This window comes from Diuraphis noxia, unplaced genomic scaffold (genome assembly GCF_037042655.1).
Source record: "Diuraphis noxia isolate RWA-SAM2 unplaced genomic scaffold, SU_Dnox_SAM2 contig0004, whole genome shotgun sequence".
Lineage (NCBI taxonomy): Eukaryota > Metazoa > Arthropoda > Insecta > Hemiptera > Aphididae > Diuraphis > Diuraphis noxia.
Window position 1 is genome coordinate 11150821 of NW_028301714.1, and position 23635 is coordinate 11174455.

General features: G+C 32.2%; 1 protein-coding gene across 6 annotated transcripts in view; it reads right to left on the reverse strand.

The window, feature by feature from the left end:
* Positions 1–5460: 5460 nt before the first annotated feature.
* The window catches only part of Hasp (Hig-anchoring scaffold protein), a 74638-nt gene continuing 56463 nt past the window's right edge, over positions 5461–23635 (reverse strand). The window contains exons 4-25 of one of the 6 annotated variants that reach the window (XM_015514227.2): positions 21780–21959; positions 20013–20204; positions 17415–17591; positions 15674–15847; positions 14694–14873; positions 14348–14569; positions 13553–13726; positions 13269–13473; positions 12756–13132; positions 11762–11962; positions 11487–11690; positions 10998–11180; positions 10720–10879; positions 10519–10634; positions 10319–10458; positions 10047–10173; positions 9586–9745; positions 9361–9512; positions 8996–9169; positions 8526–8705; positions 8144–8317; positions 5461–7021 (exon numbers count right to left, since the gene is read on the reverse strand). In XM_015514227.2, coding sequence (XP_015369713.2) covers positions 6810–7021; positions 8144–8317; positions 8526–8705; positions 8996–9169; positions 9361–9512; positions 9586–9745; positions 10047–10173; positions 10319–10458; positions 10519–10634; positions 10720–10879; positions 10998–11180; positions 11487–11690; positions 11762–11962; positions 12756–13132; positions 13269–13473; positions 13553–13726; positions 14348–14569; positions 14694–14873; positions 15674–15847; positions 17415–17591; positions 20013–20204; positions 21780–21959 — 4064 coding nt within the window. In that variant the 3' untranslated portion in view covers positions 5461–6809. Of the gene's footprint in view, positions 7022–8143; positions 8318–8525; positions 8706–8995; positions 9170–9360; positions 9513–9585; positions 9746–10046; positions 10174–10318; positions 10459–10518; positions 10635–10719; positions 10880–10997; positions 11181–11486; positions 11691–11761; positions 11963–12755; positions 13133–13268; positions 13474–13552; positions 13727–14347; positions 14570–14693; positions 14874–15673; positions 15857–17414; positions 17592–20012; positions 20205–21779; positions 21960–23635 lie in introns of all 6 variants that reach the window. The other 5 variants (XM_015514234.2, XM_015514221.2, XM_015514259.2 and 2 more) reach the window with 5 other exon arrangements.

The window sequence follows — 23635 nt, forward strand, 5'->3', positions numbered from 1 at the left end:
TAGTCCTAATACGTTTGACAACATTCACTGATGACTTTGGTGTACGATGATGACATTAACAGGTGACTGTTAGCATTCACCGATTGCTCACATACACAGTAATATATACATATAGAGTATATACGGATAGGCAACATGTTCACAGCATAAGCTGTAGGGTACCATTTTAAACATAATTTCTTCGTTCCATTATAGTTTTAATGTATAGCAACAAAAAGTTTTCTCTCATCAAATAATTTCAGAGTTTGGTCTCAGAAGTTTTTACTTTAAAGTACCTTATCTATAGAACTTTTGGATTTACGAAACAAACTATAAAAACAAAATGTGTGTTTTACTATTTATATTTAATCGTTAAAATATATAGCAATTATTTTATTTGAATTAATTAATCTTAGAGCGTAGCGCGTGTAGGTATCCTATACCATTTATGATTTATTTACAAAAACAACTCTAATGATTATTATTCTGTATAACTTTTGGTTAACGAAAATCGCAACATCATTAAATTATTCATAATCATCTTATTATAAAAAATATATATTGTTATAATGTATGAAATGTCACACAGATATTTACACTATAACATCTGTTCAAGCGACAAGCAACAACCCTCGGCTCAATCTGGACAGCATCACTTCTTCGGCTTATGCTTATGGATCTGGTCATTTGTAATTATGTATTTTAAATTAATGTTGTATGTAATTAGTTTCTTTTGAGTAGTATAGGATCATCGTTAAAAATGTGATTGTTTAATATACAAGGCACACCTTACTCTTTCAATGCCCCTAGTTAATATTCAGTATTTTTATTTCTTCGTCACGTTTATCCTTTAATTTTCTCTTCATTGGACCACTTAAATATTTTGTTGACACTTGAAATCATTAAAAATAATAAGCAAATGACAAATAGATAGTATAGGTACAATAAATATATGACTGAGAATATCACGCAAGAAAATAACGTCAATAGCATGGTTTTAAAATATTATATTTTGAACCATGTTCAATAATAATTGTACTATTATTACGATAATAAAGGCAATTTTGCTTCTTCTGGCGATTTTGTTCTCGGCAATGATGATTGAGGTCATCGCTTTCGGGAAAACCCTATTATACTTTTTAACCCTCCAACATATTCAAGTAAAATCCAAATATATTTTATTTTTCCAAAGTATGATAAAAAGGTATACTATTAATTTTGAATGCCTGATGTTGGTGGGTCCATCTTTTGAGTGGGCCCAGTGCATATGTCCGATCTGGCATAAATAAGGCAGTGTAATATAATATGAATAATGAGGTAGTAAATTGTAGCGCGTACGTAATGCATATACATATATTATATAAACGTAAAACGATAAATCATAATATATAACTACATATATCAGTAAGAAGAGATAATATATATATTACACTTACATCTCATTTTTATATTACTACACAATATTTGTTATGTGGGATTCGATACTGTGATTTTTTTGTCTGTGTCTAACACATGCTTGACATAGGATTTTAGAAGTGTTCTTTGGTAACGTAGTAATAATTGATTTAGTAAAACGATAACAATTAATAAAACATATTAAAATTTGTCATCAAGTCTACTTGAGCCCGACTTTTTTTAAATTTTTCAAATTTTGAAATATGACAATTTTTTAATATAATGCTTTGAGTACCTATACCTAATATTGGATAGGATAATATAAAAAATATGAGGAAATTGATCTCAAACAGTGTTAACGGAAAATTTAAATATGTTTTTAGAATTCTTATCAGTTTATTAGATCAATCGGTACGTTTGGGAAAGAACTCGTCTAAAATCCTATGTCACGCGTGTGTTCAACAAATCGTGGTATCGAATCAACTTCAACAAAATATTAAGATGATCGATTTGGGGGATAAAAATTACAACTGTGCAATATTTCATAAGACCATGGATGTTTAATCAAATTTACACACAAAATTGCATAGCCTAAAAAACCAAAAAAAATTTAAAACATACTAATATAATAATTTTTTGATAAGATTTGGATGTAGAAAATAATGTTTATTGCAGTAATAATGTACTAATGTATTGTTAAATAGCACTTTTTTGTATTGATGTAGAAGTATGATAATGCATCTTTACTTTGTGTGTTTTTTTTTTTATATACATTTTAATATAATAATAAGACCTTATAACAGTCAAACTTGAATTAAATTACAATATTTTACACAAAGCTACAATTGTGGAGATACGACGTGTGATATATAAGACCATCACGTGTGTATAAAATAAAGTCGAAAAGTCTCCATAATATTAAATTCTGTGTGTGAACTGAACTTTTACCCGCGTACGATGAAAGTTCCCCGCTTTTATAGTTTTGTTTTGATTTTGTGCCGCGAATATCGCCGCTTAAAACAAGAGTCTAATATGAAATTATTATTATTATTATTCAACCATTTCTCGCCTCTTCAGGCCATACAACTTTTTTAATTAAATTTAACAATTTTCAAATATATTCCATTCCAAAATAATATTAATAATTAATATACTAATTATACTAACACAACGATTTCTCCTCAGAATGGGGTGTTTTTTTTTTTTTTTTTTGCTGTTATAGTTTAATTGTCGTCGCGATATTAATCGATTGGTCGTTTTGCACGCGCCACGTTGTTTGTTTTTTCGTCGCGATCTCGGCAAATGTTTACCGAGTCGTGGCTGTAGCCGGTGTAGAATATGGGTGGCGGAAGAAGGCGGGGGCGGCGACGGTCTGTCTTCCGTTTCCATTATGTGCGCGTACATAAACGGACGTCGTTTAAACTCACTGCTGCAATGCACTTTCTACGAGTCGCCGCGGCATGTATATACGCTAAACCGTTCTCTAATGGTTCCGGAAATTACAAAATTCATCATTTTAAGATGCGGTCGCACGTTTGTCTCGCGGATGCTACGTTTACTTTCGCGACGTATACCTATAAGGTATTATATGTATAAGTAGTAACGTTTAGCGTTACCGCGTGGGACGTAATAATATTATATGATATACAAATAAATGAATTTACGCGGTGGACCGAAAATTGCAATATTCACGAGAGAGGGGGGGGGGGGGTACAAAAAAAATACGACACACCTAAAATTACTCGTTCAAATGAGTATATTTATTATTATTCATAACATATATTTGGGACTATCGCACTTTTGTGTACATAGTATAAATGTTCCATAATATTATATTTTGTAAAGTGGAATTTATTTTTGTGACCTAACTTATGATCGGCCGGTGTGAATCACACATGACTGGGTGTTGCGTGGGGATGCGCAGAAATAATCAATTTTCGTCGGTTCGTTCTGTCCACGGACAGAGCATAGTTATAAACTGTAATAATTATTATAACAGTAATTTTTAACAACTCGATATATAATACATACAATATATACGTTTATATTATGTTACCAATAATAGCTTAACTGATATTATATTGATAATCAATAACATTATATAATATTATAATATCGTAGAGATAATATGTACAATCGTTTATCGTTTCGCCGAGATGTATCAGTGTACTCGTATTTCATTATTGGTTTGTCACGCATATATGTATCAAAATTGCCTATACAAGACGCCGGATTTAATATATTATCATATTTCATATTAGTGTATGAATAATACAAATTATATTGTAATATTTATGACATCGGTAAAGAAATTCTGCGCCATACCGTTTGATGTATTTCACTATAGTTTTGCTTATAATTCTCGTCACGTCGAATAAGAACAATGATAATGATTTTAAAAAAAAGTTTTGAAAACGAAATAATACAAATTCACTTCCCATCATTGAGAACAACGAGAACAACGCTCTGTCAAATTTTTTAAACGAATTTAAATCCATCATTAATCCTCTGACCTCTTTAGTCTTTACTAACTAAACTTCTTGCCACTCACCTGGAACGCAAACGTGCTCAATAGACATAAAAATGAATTACTAGCCACACTATAGAACAAATGAATTGACGTTGCACTAATTCCTGAAACTAGGCTATAAATGCTTTCACACCTGCCATTCTGACGGCACAGCCCACGTTGGAGCAGCAATAATTGTCAGATCTACACTCCAATTCTACCCTTTACCTAATTACCAAACCTCACATATACAACTATACAAGCTTATTGTACCCTATCTTTAATGCTGAACCATCAACCTATTACAATATCAGCAACATACTGCCCATCATGTCACAATATAACACCAAATAAATTTAACGACCATTTTAATTATCTTGGATCAAATACGTAATAGAAGGAAACATAAATGCTAAGCATACTCAATGGGGATGCCCGATGCCATACAAACAACCCCCGTGATAACATCCTACTCTGTATAATAATACTCCAGCAATATAAAATACTCTCACCCCCTTTTTCCACATATAATGTCCCAACTCACCCAGGAAAAGACTTGATATACTCTATATTTACATAACGAAAATCTCAAACAGTCTTAACTGTCGTATAACAAATTTACATGAACCCTGCTCAGATCACTACCCTGTTATGCTTACAATTGACACTTCATCCTCCCTCCCATTAAACCTCACCCTTCGTCACTCACGAATGGTCACATGAATTGGGAACTCTTTCAACTTACTTAAGATAAACAAAAATAAATCTAAAAACTCGACTTAACATCAATAGAATACAAACCTATCAATCCAAAACTCTAAGACGAATCATTAAAGCACCTTATTACGTTTCCAATCAAACACTTCATCACGACTTCTCCATACCCTTTGTTGCAAACGTGGCTAAAACGCACAACAAAAAATTCCATAACTGCATCTTAATAACCATAGAAACATTAGAAACCCACTCATGTATGCCTTTTCCTTGACTATTCTTGGAAATCCTTTCAAACGGCTAAAGCGCAAGTGGTGTAGAAACCTATTGACAAACTGATTCAATCTTAATATTCATGTTTTTTTTTTTATTGTAGTACCTCCACTGGGAGGATTTTAAGTTCTATTCTCTGTTATATCTATCTGTTTTATTTCTATTTTATTACTATATATTACCTCAGTTGTTCTTATGGTTCTTGTTTGAAATAGATTGAATACAACATTGTAAAAAAAAAAAAGTAAACGAAATAATAATAATTAAACTTGATCAAATCCGTTTTATATTATTCCAAAGGTATGTACTTAATTTTGCAGTCAGTTATTGATTCGTAAGTATAATACATATAATAATATTTTATTGTCCGAAAGAAACTCATAATATTTTAACCATGTTATAGATGGTGTGTCCCACAAGGTTTACTAAAATATTTTAAGTCGGCGATGGGCTATTGGGATTTGTATTAGGTAATCCCAAAGTGACATTGCGCTTGAAAAAAAAAATTGTAAATATTAGCTGTATTGCAATAATAAACGAAAATCCTTTCTCTCCATTGGCTGTTATAGGTATAACAAGCAACAGACGAATGTATATCATTTAACTTTATTGGTATTTTAAATACAGTACAATAATATAATGTACATATAATATATTATATCATATGCCTATATATGTATGATAATATTGTAATAATATATTCTAGATATAAATACAACAAGGTTGATCTATATAATATAGTATATATTAAATATACCTTTAATGCTATATGGACACGATTATGTGTAATGAATAAATGAATGAACAACATTAGATTTATCTATATTTGAATTCTAACAACACACTATATAAAGAAAACGCTATATATATGATGAGAGTACAGTCAAGATATGCGTATTAAGATAATTTTAACACTAATATTAAGGGTTAGAAGGTTATTCCGATTTTTATTTAATAACATGATAATATATTTTTGCAATTTTGCATTTGATTCTAAAATCATATCACCGCCGTTTCTATATTATAATATTGAAAAACGGTAAAATCAATATACATTATTGTCTATAATAATATGTAATATATACGTATTATGTAATAAATAATAGGTATATGAGAAACTATATAATATGTGTAGTATACAAACATAATGGGTGGGTACTATGACGCGGGAGACATTATATTTATACACAATTGTAACGTAGTTGCTTGTAATTCAAGTTTTGTAAACTTCTCGTGGATATTATATCTAATATAACGTCGTGTTTAAAATTAAAAAAAAATTCATAAAATGTTTAATCGCGACGTTATTTAAGTGCATCATAACTATGAATCACTGAAGAATATTATATAAGTATACACTAATAAACACACTAATAATGAATTTCCGGAGCGTACGCGAATTTATAGGTGGATGAAAACGAAAGGCTCTGCCCACCCACCACCGCGTGTCATCGAGTTGAACCAGCTGTTGGTTACGACTTGCGTAATAACCGTTTAGTAATAAATCGTAAACGAAATTATTGATTTGTATTAGATATTATAATTTTTCATATTCTGACACCGTTCAATGTTTTTTCGTTCGGATAAATCATCAATTACTCGCACTTTGTCGGAAACACGTTTTGGCACTCGGTATAAGCTTGTTAGGGTTTTGTGAGTGTCATTATTATATGATCATTACAATATTATAGTATTGTAGTATTGTACGGTTTATTATAGGAACGCACGGTGTCGACTAAACATTTTACCAAAACTCAAACGGAACTAAGGAGATCCGAAAAAAAATTAAATAATAATAATAATAAACAATAATAAAATACAAACGATCGTGACTATTCCACGTATATCGTCGTAGTATGATGAAATATTATAAAACATAATAATAATATGTCGGCGGGTAAAATATGCTGTGCGATGGGTTAAGAAATCGCGAGTGTTGTTACTGTATCCGCTGAGTGTCATTCCTGGACACACAAGTCGGTATGGAATTCGACCATTTTCCGTGTTTGAGGCACCGCAGCACGGGGGCGCCCTTGATTTTCAAGTCCTCGTCGCAGCTGAAAGTGATCACGTCGCCGATGGCGTAGTAAAACTTGACGGTGGACATGCGTCCCCGGATCACCGTGCCCGGGTACGGGCAGGCTTGAACACCTGCGAACACGAGGAAATACAGTCGGTCGGTTCGGGCACTGAGTGAAGAGCGACTTCGAAATCGTTATTATTTCGAAAAAAAACGGACGCGAACGAACGAACGTGCGGCCGCCGAGGCGTATATTATAATATTATGATAAGTTGTTCATAACAATGATATAATATGGCATCGCCATTGTTATCGGGGGCCGAGAAAAGAAATGCCTAAAGCACATTATTATCGATTTTATACATAGGTGATGCGCGCAACAATCGATTAGTGCGTCGCTAAAACTATGGTATTAATTTAAATGGTACACTCAATTTTTTTAGGTGTCTGTATTTGGATTTTCGTACGTAAACACGATTGCAATTTCAACGATTAATTTTTTCCAGGCTAAATATTACGTTATTTGTATTTTACACGTTCAAATACATAATAATTAATTGTGGTCATTTTTCAATCAAATCTGTTTAAACAGATTTACAAACTTATAAACGTTTTATTAATATAATCTCGTGCGCGTTAAGTAATGGAGGGCGCATGCAGATTGATATATTATGTATTAAAAGAGAGAACGTGTGATTCTAATTTAAATGTACATCGCAAAATGTGACATTTAAACAAAGATGATTTAAATTACATATTTAGTTTGAAGAAAAAATAAAGCTGACGCATTCTTTTCATTTTGGCGTGGGATGTATTATTTAAAATAATTGAGAATGTTTAGGTGTCTAGTCAATTGTACATGATAATATTATATTTTCGCGACGGTACCGATGTTAATCGTATCGTCGACAGTGAACGGGTACTGGATAGATTTTATATCATATCAGGGTCTTGGGTGATAAATCTTCCACCGCGAGCCAGATATAATAATATTATCTTCGAAAATAACAGAACGTTTTTAGTTTGGACAGAGTCTCAATCATAAGTATTGTAAAAATAGGTGTGTAAAAAATGATTTTTTTATCCATTCGGCAAGACGCCTTCGCGAGTCGGCCACCCCTGGATTTGGCGGACGGGAATATTGATAAATTATACTTTGGCCAGGAGATCCGTCGTGACGTATTCCGGCAGGATGCTTCGGGCGGCGTTCGTTCGAAGTCGCTATACATGCACACTGTACCCTCCCCACTTACAGATTGGCATTGGCGCTGACCACTCTCCGTTGTCCCCACAAATCAGCTTGGGCTGACCGTCCAACACGTAGTACGGTTCGCAGCTGATGGACACGTGTTCGCCCGGCCTGTACGAGTTTTGAGAGACGGCCGCGTAACCGTGCGGCGGGTCCCCTGGCCAGGGACAAGTGACCGCTACAACATATCAATTACACTTAGGGCCCGAGATCAAAAAGGGGCGGTTGGTGGTTGTGATGGCGGGGAGGGGATCAGTTTTTCGAAGTCACTGAGTACCCGCAAAAAAAGGCGATAGCCTCCGCTCCCATAGTTTTCCAATAATCACAATTGCAACAGTATATGATTATATTAATATGATATACCGTGTGAAATCTGTAATATATACCTGCGCACGTGGGGAAAGGCTGTTCCCATTCGCCGGTTGGCAGGCAAGTCGAGTGTGTGGGCCCGTCGAGTCCGAATCCTTGCATGCAGCTAAACATTATTTCACCGCCCACTTGGCGACTGAGCACGGCTATCCGTAGGTTTGGGTCGGTTAGATTATCGATCTTTTCGCACTCGATGACTATTATCGAAATAAGAAAACAAAAACAAAAATACACGGCAATAAGTTCGGAATAATGTTCTCCGACAATCGACTGTGCAAACATTGCGTATAGTTTTTAACAAATGTTATAAACTATACAATAGTTGTAGGTATACTCAATATATGGAGCTATAATACTCGTAACAAATATTATATTTCGTTTTGTCCGAATATAGTTTGTTTGTTTTGTTTTTAGTTTTGGCTTACATATTATACAAGTTATAAGACATAATAAAATACTACCATAATATAGTAATCGATAAACTTACTCTCACATGCCGGGATCGGATCGCTCCAGTTACCCGAAGGCAAACAGGCGATTTCAGAGGCCCCAATCAGATTGTTGCCTTTAGCGCAAGAAAACTTTACGCGAGTGTTTAGTTTCGTGTTTTGCGAACCAATGATCAAACTTCGTTTCGACGGTATAGAAGGACAGTGCACGGCTAAAATTCGTTTAGAACGAGTAGTAAAATAAAATTGTTAGTATATTGCAAATAATATATTTTATTTTTTCAGTGAAACAGAGCGTTATCGTATTTATAATATTACCTTCGTTATATACACACTTAATTATGTTTAGCGTTGAGCTAGTTAAACAGTTCAAAAAATAAAAATAAAATAAAAAAATTCGAACCTTTGACGATTATTTCGACCGAATGAGTGTGTCTTGTAGGGGTAATGCACGAAAACAGCCCTGAGTCATCTCTACTCGCGTGATAGATACTCAGCCGATACTCGAGATCCGGATCTCGGCCGGGGTCGGTTGTCCAACCCTCCGGATACTTCCTACAACACCGACACGGATGTAATGAAATTATACGTGCTCAAATCAAATGACGTAAAGTCGTGGACATGTTACCGGAACGAATGACTGACGTTCCATTTCGGAGTGCCGAACCGTTTGATCCACAGACATTCCATGTGCAATATCGTTCCCGGGTAGACGACCAGTCGTCCCTCGTTGCTCTGCGCTATTGGTCCCAGCTGATGGCGAAACAGTATTGTTGGCGGTTTTTCCACTAAAAACGGTACACGGTACAAAGGGATTAATATGCGCAAATTAATTTTTTTTAACTTTCACATGTCTTACAAAAACAATAACGTGTTAATGTTTTAGAGAAATCGTTTTGATTTTTCGCGATTACAAACAATAATGTGTATAATATGATAATAATTACTAACATTTTTTAATACCCATATCATAATCATTAATCTAACAGAATATCATTCGATTGATTGACGAAAATCCTCAGTAAATGTAAGGTCCTATATGGATATCGAAGCAAACAATAATAATAGGAATACATTTTTACAACATACGTGCATAATCATTTTCCTGGTTAAGCCCAAAACAAACCGGACGTTGTCCAGACCATTCACCATTCGAACACACCCGCCTGTTGGATCCTTCCATTGCGTATTTTCCAATGTCTGAGCATCGAGATACCTAAAACGAACACACCGGACTTCAAGTCGTACTCAGATACGGGCGACAAAATAAATGTCAAAATAATGTGCATTATTATGATAACAATTGATAACACGCATTGTCAGTGTCAGTTTGTGTTATGATATTAAATGGTAAATATTACCAAAGTGGTTCCTGCGTTAAATTCGGTTAGCTCGTTGGTGATCATCGTGTCACCTATAAAAGTTACCACGTTGGGCTCGCTGTTACGAAACATACAAGTGGTGTTGTCTAAAGTGGAGTTCATGGTTTCGACAGGTTTCGCTGAAATTTACCGTAAATATTTATTCGCTCTCACTAGTAAATAAACTAAAAACGACTTACTGCAATTCAACGACCGTCCAATCCAGTTGCCGTCTTCACATCGTATACGCCACGTAACCTTTTCGTCTATAATGTTTCCAATGCAATTAAACGTCACTTCTGTCCCATCGGGAAAACTGAAGAAAAACACAATTATTTATCACAAATTTAAATTTATTATTGCACATCGTTACATCATTATCATATGTTATAGGTACTTACCTCTTTTCCGCATCTTTTAACAGTTCTCCGTTTCTGAACACCATTGATCCGTGAACCGATTCTGGGGGTCCGCAAGATCCACGAAGCCCAGACAAAAGATCAATGGTGCCTAATTCACTTTTTTTCAAAATATCCGCACCGGTAATGAATAATCCACCATCTGGAAATACATTTGTAAAACCATTGTTTTCTTATTTACAAAATATCACAGGTATCATACAATAAATCATGACATGCCGTTTGTAATATTTTATTTCAAATAAAATATGTTAAATTACCTCTTTTGCAAGAAGGAACTTTAGGAACTAATCGACCTAATACACATTCGATGGAAACTGATGTTGTCTTTATGAATTCTGGATCGCATTGGAAGGTAACAAACGATCCATTAGCGATCGTAAGGCCTGCTCTATATCCAAGTAAATATTGGCCATGAGTTATAGCCGGTAACTCACATGGAGCTGAAATAATATGTTTAATGATGATTTAAATTCTATTGCATTTTAAATTATAATATAGTATGATTATAATCTATCCAACAATTAAAAAGTCCTTTTTCACCACTAATCAACGGACACATAGCTCAAGGTATGCATCTCACTAATGTTGATCTCTATAATATTTGTCTGTACAATATATTTTAATTATATTGGCTGTTACCTACTATACACTGTTCCCTTTTAGGTAATACTGTACTTATTATATTAGTATAAACTAAAACATTAATCGTTAACCTTGTATTTAATTAAAATAAAGAACTATGTTACCAGGAGTGCACTCAGAAATAGTTCCAACATCCCAGTCACCCTTTTTGCATTCCATTCTCGAAGGGCCTTTTAGATTAAATCCAGAAAAACATGTAATAGTTACGATTTCACCATCCATAAACTCGGTGCTTTCGGTTACATTTAAATACGTTGGTTCCACTTTACTGTAAAAACCATTTGCTGAGTATGGTATTAAGCAAGGTTCTGTAAATTAAATTAAAATAGTTATAAACTTTACGGTAAACAAGTATTTCGAAAAATTAAATTTATTTTACTAAGTTTGCAGTCAGGTTTTGCTGGCTTCCATCGAGTTCTCCAGCATTTAGCAGTTCCGTTGACCACGTTAGGTTGGTACCCATGGTCACATGACACTTTGAGTACGGTTCCATGTGAATGAGTAACATTCGCATGCTTTCCTTGCTTCACAATTTCTATATGTACATTGGTACTATTTTTTAAAGGTTCACAAGGACCAACTGTGAATTAAAACCAAAAAAGTGTATATTATATTATATATACCAGTATAATATGATAACTACAGAACCCAAATTTAATGACATAAAAAATGTGAAAACCTAACTTAAAAATATTAATTTAGCAAAAATCTTTATAGTAAATATATATTTTGATAATAATTTATTCATAAATATATTTGTGTGTGTTATCAAAAATATATAGCTAAACTATTCCTTTCTTATTATTAAAAATTACAATTGAATGGCATTTTTTTAGTACTATATTCACCACTAAAAATAGGTAGTACCTACAGCACTCACGATCACAACGTAGCATTTATTAAATGTTGGCAATTGACCATGGCCGTTGAACGATGAACTCACAGATAGCATAAAAAAAATATTACCGCGATTATAAACAAAACAACTGATTTTTTTTGCGAAACAAATTTCTAAAAATAATGTTTTAAAATGCAACGTTTTTGCTAGTTAACTGTATGCAAAACTCTTGCGTAATGTGCACTTTGAATTATTAAAATCCTATATAATATGTAATAAAAAAGTCTTTTAAGAATATTTTTATTTTATGCTTGACAAAATATTATTACAGTTTATTTTTGTTATCTGAGTTACGGATTAAATGTCAAACCATCTGTTCTATATGTATCACATTTTTCCTACTAAAAAGTATTGTCCAATCAAAAACCTTTAATAATGCATTTAATCCGGGTCTTGATAATAATAATAATAATAATAATATATTTTTATGTACATTTCTGCATTTCAAGTATTTTATACGAACTACAAAACCTACCTTTTCTTTTTCCATGTTTGCCTTTGCCTTTAGCACCTTTGTGCGATCCTTTTTCTCCATCTATCGTGGAGTTACCATCTTCGGTGTCGTAATCTTTGAATGATACATCTCCGGATTCCCGACCTCTGGATCCTCTATTAACTCCCGGATTTTTGGCTGTTTGATCTTTATTAGACGTTTGTTTGGCTTTCATCACTTGTTGATTTTGTGCTGATAATGCACGTTTACTTCTTTTCCACCAAGCTTTTATAGAAGTTATTAATTTGCCAATCTGATAAAAATTAGGTTTTTCCGTTATCGGTTCGTTCGTATTATTATCAGTACTATTCTTAATAGATCTACTGAGTCTGAGTTTTGGATGTATTGATGGCACGCACCTAAAATGAGAATAGCACAAAATATATTTTGTAATAATTTATAAATTTGCGTTTCCAATTATATACTGTTCTATAATATCGTTTTTGGTAAATTGAAAAACGGATATAACTATTATTATTTTTATTATTCTTTTACTTTGGCAGATATCCGGGGCTCCATTTTCCACCGATACAGGTTGCACCTACGGGTCCTGATTCGATTACATATTCTCGATCACATTCAAACGAGATTTGCTTGTTGTTTTTTATCTTTCGGACATATGGTCTGTAGTCATAAACGCCCATACTTCCCACTAATAAAACTTTACCGTGTTCGATATATCCAGGGAAAGTGCAATAAACTGAAAAAAGTAATGTGTTTCACGGTTCGATGCCAGTAATCAAAGGACGATCGTATAACATTAATCAAATATTAAATACCTTCGTCGCATTTTGGAGTTTCTCCGGACCAATTTCCGTACCGGCATTCGGTGTACCGGTCCCCCACCAGTGAGTAGCCATCTCGACACGAGAACTTTGCCTTGGCACCGTGACTCATTCGTGGTGCCAGAACTATGCCGTTTTTTGGGATCAAAGGTAGACGTTTGCAATGAGCTGAAAAAAACGTAAGCCCGATCTTTTAATGAGCTCAACAATTATTGTGGTCCTATTTAATTGTTTGAGTTGTTATTCACTATACAATTTCCACTTTTGCGAGTCAGACTAGTTTACAGAAGCTCGTTGATCAAGGTGAAATGCATTTTATTTAGAGCTTATAAAATTGTATAAAACTTTTTATTAAACGCTTAACACTACATTATAGGTATCTACTTAATGCGAACACGCAAATAATTAATACGATAAAAATATGAGATAAAAGATTCTAAGTTGCCTTTTAGTCAAATTAATAATACAATAATTGTATAGCAGGTATAGGTTTTAATTTCACCAAAAGGTTTGGCCGAAAACAGAGCAATTTGAATTAGGTGGTGAGAGGGGGAGGAGGTTAAATATTATATTTGATATGAAAAATTTGAAATTTTTATAAATAAAATTGTCCTGAAGTTCATGATAAATCCGAAAGGCTTTATTTTCAACCACCAAAATATTCTGGGAAGAAAAATACACATTATGAAAATCCCTACTTGGGCTAATTTATAGTACCTACCAACCCTCACTTACATAAAAGTGTATGGCGGGTGAAAATAATAATTATAATATTATAATATTTCTTGCCTGGTTCGCATTTCGGTATGTAAGTCCAGGTACCATTATTACACGTAGCGAGATCGTTGTTTCCGGTGGCTGGCTCGTATTTTGCGTTGCACTTTACAGACAGCTTGTCACCATGTTTCGCTAAAATAGGACCACCAGCCGTTTTCGGTATGTAAGGAGTTGAATCGTTTGACCTAGTGATGTTCACGTGACCTTGTTGGATAACCGGAACGACACATGGAGCTGTAAAGCACATTTATGCGAGATCACGTTTTGTTTTTTTTCCGCGACGCGCATACAAACAAATGGCAGTCGTTATCTACATATAATTTTTAAACGACCATGTCGGCTGGCAAAATAAACTTACCTAGGCACAGCGGTGGTGGATAACGCCACTGTCCATCGGCAAGGCACACTGTCGATGAGTTCCCTACAAGAAGCATTCCGTCTTGACATCGGTAAATAATCGTCGCACCTAGACCAGTGCCGCTTTCAGTGTTCTCTAGCCAACCGTTATGAAGCTCTCCCGGAGATCCGCAATCTATCTCTATCGTTACATTTTTATTGTTTTGGGTAGATTAAAAAAAAAAAAAAAAACTAAAAGGGTGTACAACCAAATCAATTTGAATCACGGAATTATTAGGGTTTCTCGATTAGTTCCAAAAATATGCAAACAGCTAATAATAATAACACTTCTGCGATACCTTTTACATAAATATTGTTATGTGTTTTTAAAATATCTCTGTATCAACTCATTTATTTCTTAAATAGTTATATCAGTACCTACCGTAATATATGACAAAAAAATAAAACTATTTAATTGCAATAAAACTATCGGCGAAGATAAACAATCTTTACGCCGTTACACCTATTTAGCCATAATTTAAAAAAAATGTAAATTTAAAATGAAATATTTGATGATATTCAGCTTTTAAATTTTTTTTTTTTTTTTTTTTTTTTTAAGAAATGAATTAGCGACTTTTCAAGTGTTGGAATTTCGAGTCAAGTCCAATACCTATTGAAAATTTGAAAATAAGAATGAAATTCACTATAAAAAAAAACAACAAAAAAAAACGAATAAGTAATATAAACCTAATTAATAAAACCTTTTAGAGTACCTTCTATACGTGGCTAATGGCTACAATACATTATTGCGAGACTATACGTTGATATACTAATATCTGATGACAAAGGTTTATTATTATTATTATTTTTTTTTTTGAAACATAAATTTAAAATCCCACAACACCGTGGAATACCGTATATCGTCGTTTACACTACTACCGTGCAGTTGTTATATTATTCTTTTCCGAGCCCGCCTATTTAAATTCTCATTTTTGCATTTACCTTGACATGTTGGCGTTGTGCCTGACCACTTGCCGTTCGCACCGCACCGCCTAGTCGGCTCACCGGACAGTATGTAACCGTATTTACATTCGTATGATACTACCGAATTGTAGGACGTAGACGTGAATACCGCGTTTCCGTTGTACGGACTTTCGGGAGGACCGCAGTCAACCGCTGAAACCACAACACACGCGAAAACAACGCCAAACAGTAACTGAACGTAAATTCACCCTTAAGTTATGTATGCGAAACACTTCATCGGTAAAGAGGTATACCTGCCTATTATTATTGTCAGACATCAACCGCGGTCAGTACGCATATATATATATATATGTTATTTTATGTACATAATATTATATACGTACACCTGCAGGCTATCATTATACCTATACCTAAGCGTCGTGTTATGTGCACCTACCGTGGCCCGCGACTGTAATTAATGCGACACGTACTGCAACATAATATTATTATAATACAGTAAAAACCGTTTATAATGACACCGCGGTTGTAGGTAGTGACATATTGAGTGTAATGATGACCTAAGATCGAAGATCCCTGTCCCCTGAAAAACTCTTATAATGTTGTATACACTAATTCGTATCGATTATTATGTCGTCTATATTATGACTATAAGGATGTTATGACGGTTACTTTTAGACTTTAGTTAAATATATTTTATCTATAATGGTTTTAATTTTTAATACCGATAGTTTCATCGTTATTTTGTGGTCAGTTTATTTGTATTTTATCGTCAGTGTACGAGTTATCGTCGTTATTAACTGTGTTTACGTGTTTACTGTGTAGGTGTGTTAAATATTGTGAATAATTATAAAATGAGCAATCAAAAGCAAATTTTGAAGAACTAGAAAAAAAGTTACAGATTTTTCTAACATAATGTTGTAAATTTAATTCTAAAACAATAATTTAAATAGTTGATTAAATCTTTTTATTTTTTTTCAGCATGACGTATTAAGTTAACATTTTTTTCATCATTTTGGTTATAGTGACAACTCGTTATTATGACCTATTTTTCTTGGTCCCTTGAACGTCATTATAAACGATTTCTACTGTACATGCATATAGAAGGTGTAAATATCTATAATAACATGTATAAAATAATTAATACGAAAATTGGTCTATAAACGGAGTTATGATGATATTATTATTTATTTAATCATAAACTATCGCGGTTTAAATCCGATTTTATGCGTTTATAGTTGGGGTTGTTGGCTCGAATTTAGGGTGATAATCAAGTAAAAACAGTAAGTACAAATAAATAATTTGAACTCATTGAGCCCAGACTTCCCCGTGCTTGTAATAATAATATGTTTGTATCATTCAACGACGGACAAAAATAGCCAATGTTAAAGTATGGGGGGGGAGGCTGTTCTTGACGTGTAGAGGCCGTTATTGTTATAATTGTTTACTCTGTTGAATTTATATACTTCACTAGACAAAACAACTATGTATATGCCTATAACATTTATACCTAAAAACGATTTTGTGATACAACGTTTCGAATGGTATGGTATACCGTGGTTTACGGGTGTAGGTACCCGAATAACAGTGACCGTGGTTATCGCGAGACAAGAGAACGCGAATATAGGTATAGGTACATATTAAGTAGTTTTGTGGGCAAAGCGATTATTGGAGAAAACGAAAAACCCACAACGGTTTACCGTCGGAAATCGTCATAGGTGGGCAGAGAACGACCACGCGAACTCGGCATTGAAGTACTTACGCACACACGAAGGCAAATCTTTTGGTACCCAATACCCGTCGGAATGACAGAGACGTTCCGATTTCCCAGTTAGTTCGTAACCTTCCGAACACTTGTAGAACACGCGGCAACCGAAGTCTGTGCAGTCGCCCTGGTGCCAGCCGTTGGGAATCACACCCGGAGCGCCGCAAGTCCTAGCTGAAAGTATAACAGACGGTTGGCTTAAAGGTGTAGGTACAGTGTACACACATATTATTGTATACGGATTACGGAGGCGATACCGAATCGCGGAAAACGACCTCTCCCATATTATTTTCGAACAATAATATTTACAACAATGTTCCGACGTTTTCGAATTAAATACATAATATTGTGTTGTATAACGAACGATACAGACCGATGCACTAATCACGTACCGACGTAATTATCGAAAATCTATCTAAGCTCAATAAACCGTATGACAATATATATACATTATAATTAATAATTATTAAGATATGCTGTGCGTTCCCCTATTGGGGGTGATACGGGGGGTGGGATGATAGTTATCAGGTAAGATTAATATTCATGATTAACGGAACTGATAAGTGGTGATATTTAATATTTCAATGAAAATTAAATTAATCAATATGCAATGTAGTACACAGATAACCAATTTCAGACCAACGGTTATAGACTGTAATGTCTGTAATTGAATATTATATTGATGTAAACAATTAATATTAGTCTCACAATATACTATAGGTATATGATTTTGTAAATTTAATATTTCAATTTAAATATAATATTGTTTGATTTAATATATGTTATTGTTATACAAAAATGGTGGTGTGAGGGTTTGACCCCCCACGGTTCTCCTTTAATACATTTTCATGTCCCCCCACTCCAATAAAAAAATCCTGAAAACGCCTTTTCAAGCTATGACTGTAAAATATGTCGTGCGTGCATGGGTGCATTATTACATAAACAATCAATGGAATGTAATAAATTGTATCAATATGACATGTCAGGTATAAAATATAAAAATACATAGGTATTAGGTATATACTGTGTATAGTACATATGGAGTGAAATTAGTTTTTTATGCAAAAATAATTATACCTTATAAAACAATTAGCCTCGAAAATGAGGTGTGGTGGTAATGACAATAAGTAGGCAGTACATTGTACTGAGTACAATTTGGACAAACAATAATTCAACAACAAAGCTTGTACGGTTGAATGAAGATAAAATAGGGAGGTTGTTTAGGAGGATAAAATACGTTCTATATATGTACCGTAATATTACTGGAAGGCATGCTGTGATGAAAATTTTGGAAAATAGGTATAAGAAGAATGAAGAATATCACAGTTCACATTGTTGGTGTAGAAATATCTCAGTCTTTCACAAATGTGTAATATAAAACGATTACGTTCGTGCAGATCAATAATAATATTTTGTGTTGAAATAATTAGAGCTTAAGCACCGGACCTGAAAATAATAGTTTGTGACATATATATAGATAATAATAAACCTACTATATTCTAAGTACAGTTAAAAAAGTCTAAGTGAGTATTTTCTTTTTATTAAAATTTATGTGATTTGTTAGAAAACAAATGCTACTTAAAATAGTTATACTGATGTATTGTTATTTAATGATTTTTATATTGACACAACGTCATTGTAATAGTTCTGGTTCAATTTTTAATGAGCAATTTAAAATACTTACAACATTTATTTTAAAAATTCTAGGAAATACATTTCCCTAGAGCGTCTTAAGTATCATAAAATGTTTGTATTAAGTACTTACTCGTATGTTGAATATTTTTTGAATTAACATTTGATAGATGATAAAAAAGTAAGTAAAAATAGTATAAAGTAAAAAAAATTAAAAATAAATATTTAAATTAAAAAGGAAAAAATTACAGTTTCACAATTATTCATTAATAAAATTATAAGTATCAAAATCTAAAAAAATGTAATTCAACTTTATACTGAACATATTAAAAAACAATATAAATTATAATATTAAAAAACAAGTAAAACTATTCTACCTAAATATTATTATAAAATAAGTAACAATTTCGCTTTATATGTTTTCTCAATAAAAAATTGGTACTAAATGAAAAGTGTAAACATAATAATAAGTAATACAAAATGTATTGAACAAAAAAAATCATATATATATGATAAAAGATTAATTTGAAAACGGAATTTAATTTTTAGTTAATAGTTATTGTCTAACATACCTATAGGTACTAGGTTTATAATGATTTTTTAATGATTAATCGAAATTCATTTTTAAAATAATTGAAAATAGCTAGTTTAAAAAAATAATTTAGATTATCCAGAAATCAGGTACATCAAAATTAAAAAATTTTGAACAAATTTCAATAAATAGTGTCACATAGGATTTGTTTATAATAATCTTGTAATTTATTAAATATAACTGTGCATTATCGACCACTGAAATTATTTAAGGTTTTATATAACAGTTAAAATGAAAAATACCCTAAATGCGTAAAAAATAAATATTTACAGTAATTTATGGCAGACACAAGATTACGTGTTTTTAATAGTCATTAATCTCTATGGGTGCTTACACACACGGTATTTATACAATAAACATTTAAGACTCACGTTCACACGTAATGTCTGGTCCAAACCACGAAGCCGATATGTCCATTGCTAAACATTTAGCTCTGGCGAAACCTCTCATCGTAAATCCGTCTTTACATCGGTACTCAACTTCAGACCCAACGTCGAATGTTTGCTGATCCGGAAAAGCATTGTTACCTGCATTTTCGATTACACGGGGCGATTTGCAGAACACTGTGAAATACAAACAAGACGTCACGTAATTGATGTTGAACAATGTTACCGATTTATATGTTATACTAGCTGTGATATTATGTACGGTTATCTCGAACGCCAGAATAATTTTTAATGAAATGAAAAAAACAAAAAAATAAAAAAAAACACCAAGGTACTATAGAGAGGGACTAGACTATAAAGTATTAGGTACTTATTATAGTATTTTTTGTTATTACTATGCAAGTATATACCTATATATAGGACTAAGTATTTATGTTGATATGTTAAGTCACTTGATTTACTTTACTACTCGCTTCGTTGAAAATAGTAAAATAATACGATTGATACAAATCATACTTCACCATACAAATGATGATGAAGTTTTTTCAAGTCTGTACACAAATTATCTTACCAACATTTATGATGCATACACGATACATTATTATCACTAATACTAAAACACCCAAGTTCCTAGGCTTTCTTCTAAGTCATTAATTATATTACGCAAAAATTATTAATGTCATTAAGTCATGCCTTGTCAAGTAATTTAATTTATAATTTTAGAACCTTTCAACAAAAAGTGAAAAATTAAATCATATAAAATTGTTCATTCGATCAAATCTTAATATTGTTATTAAACATTTTATTGGGTTATTAAGTTAACACTAATATAATGTAGTTGTAGTGATGGTATACATTACACAGAAAAACACACTTATTAATCATTGATTTCGTACTTAAAATGACAACCAATGAAAGATTTATTTTTAATTCATCGTAGTAAATATTTTAAAATATTACAATGACTATTAATTATTCATGTCAAAATTACGCATTAAATCATTATAAATAACATAACAACAATAAAGTAGGTATAATATTTACTGTTTTTATTTATGAGTCGGCAGATAGGGAATATATAAAAAAAATTGAGGATTAAATGTTGAATTAAAATTTTTTAAACGATATAGAATACTAATTATCGTATCCAACTCTACTATTTGAATATTTAGTTCTTGAAAGCTTGACTGATAAATATCAAATTTATTAATTACAGATATAATATCGTTAATGAAGTAAAAATATTTAAACATTGCGTATATAATACTATATACCCATTATATAGAGAACAAATTGAATTGATTTGGTCTCAGTTATTTAAATTTTTAAATTATCACAATGTATTATGTCCCTTTACTAATACATACTTTCGGGTCAGACAAATTGTATAATAAATGCAATTTGTGTGATAAACTCATGTACATTTTAGTTAATAATATAATATGTTTGTAATTCAATTGCTGCGGTTGAAACTTAATTAGTATCTATAGTTAATATGAATGATTTAAATAATAATTACTTATCATTCATATTATCTAATTAAATTATTTATATTATAAAAGAGCAAAATACATCATCAACTCATGGACAATCACCATTGGTATTAAACAAGTTAATTATATATACCTATCAGGTAGTTGCAATAAGAATTTATACTAAAATAACTAAGTGACGAAATCAACTGACTCGTCCATGATAAATTGAAGATACTCGTACGCGCAAACTGAATATCGAAATAAAATAGGTACAAACCACTCTGTTTGCAGAAAGGCTCCACGCCAGACCACGAACCGGTGGCGTGGCAAATCCTGTGGTCTCTGCCAATCAACTGATATCCGATTTCGCAGCTGTAAGTAGCTTTGTCGCTAAATAGTCTTCCGGTCATCTGGACCACGCCATGTTCCGGATTCGGTAATTCGTCGCATTCTCTTTCTGTAAAGTTTATAAAAACCAGACGTTAATTTAAAGCGTATTAAGGTTTGGCGTAACTCAAGTGAAGCAAAGAATGACTGCGTCAACTGCCCCAACAAATTAAAAATAGCTTCGTGAGAAATTTATCGTTTTTCTGTTAGCCATCCAGTTACAACGATATAGTACCTCTATTGGATAGTGTACATTTATTCTGCCAATAAAAATTATTTACAGCTCAAGTGGTTTATTTTATTTTATTTTATTTTTTTTTTGTTATCGTATACATAATATTGTATAAAAGATGAGGTTAATAACAGTTAATAATATAGGTATTATATAGGTTAAAGTGGCGCGAAGATAATATTCCGAGATTTTTACAACTAGATTATAAAATGTACATAACTGTCGCGAATTGTCGAATTGTCGAATACAAGTTCAATTATTTATTATTAACCGATACGATGATAGTAAATAAATAATGTTCTATTTCCGCAAAAAAAATAAAAATATGTATTCTTGTACTTTGCTCGTCGAGTAAAACTATACACGTGCACATCTTTTCAAAGAATTGATCTCGATTTTTGCTCCTACTAAATAATGTTTTACTTATATTTTAGAAATAAATATTAAAACATTCCGAATAAAGTAAACATTACTGTATTACATTTGAGATATGAGAAACTTATCATAGTACACAAAATGAGTGGGTTTGTTTTTCGTATTGATTTTTTTTCCATTCGAGAATCTTCAAATATAAGGTACAGTATTCATATATAAGTATAAAGATAAAAGAAATGTTCAAATATAAACTAGAGTATAAATAAATAAAAAATCTGTTGTACTGGACATAATAATAGGGGAATTTGTGCGTTATACTCACGTACTTGATTTACTCGTAATCGATTTTTAACTGTTTTTAGTTTCACGAAAATACCATTAGTATAAATGACAATGCAAAATGTTTTGTTTTTAAATAATTTTATGCATAAAAGAGCGTGCAGTATGGGTAGTTGAGACTTTGAGAGGGATTACCGCTCCCTTCACGCGACATTTCAGACGTCCTATAGTATTCATACTTGAAAACAAGACCTACTTTGATTGTTTTTTTTGTGTCCATCTTTGTTAAAAATATTCAACCAGAATTAAACCCTGTGAATGCCATACTGCAGATTACGCCGTGTTATAATATACATAATTAAATAAGCTTTTAGATAATTTGGAATGCCCATCATTGCTCATAATTTAAAAATGAAAAACACAAATGTAGTTTATCACTAATTAAAAATATTATTTTGAAATGAAATTATTTCAATAATTTAAAATTATATTTGTTGAAAATAGTTATAAATAAAAAAAAATATATATAAAAAGTTAAACTTTTGCCCTACATAAAATCACGCGTAACTGTATAAATTGATTGAAAAATAGTTTTAATTTTTACATTTCAATGTTGACCAGAAATTGAAAAAAAAATACTGCTCTAAAGAATGTATAACTAGGTATTTAAATTGATTGATAGAGTAAGAGCGATAACACAATGACGATGTCGAGTCTCGAGTATGGTGAAAGTTTTTCACCATACATTTTCAATATACACTAAACACCTTTCAAAGTATTCTTACGGTATAGTTGGAAAAAAAGCGTGAACAAATTTGAAATAATTAACTTGCAATTTAAAGTAACAACAATACGTCACA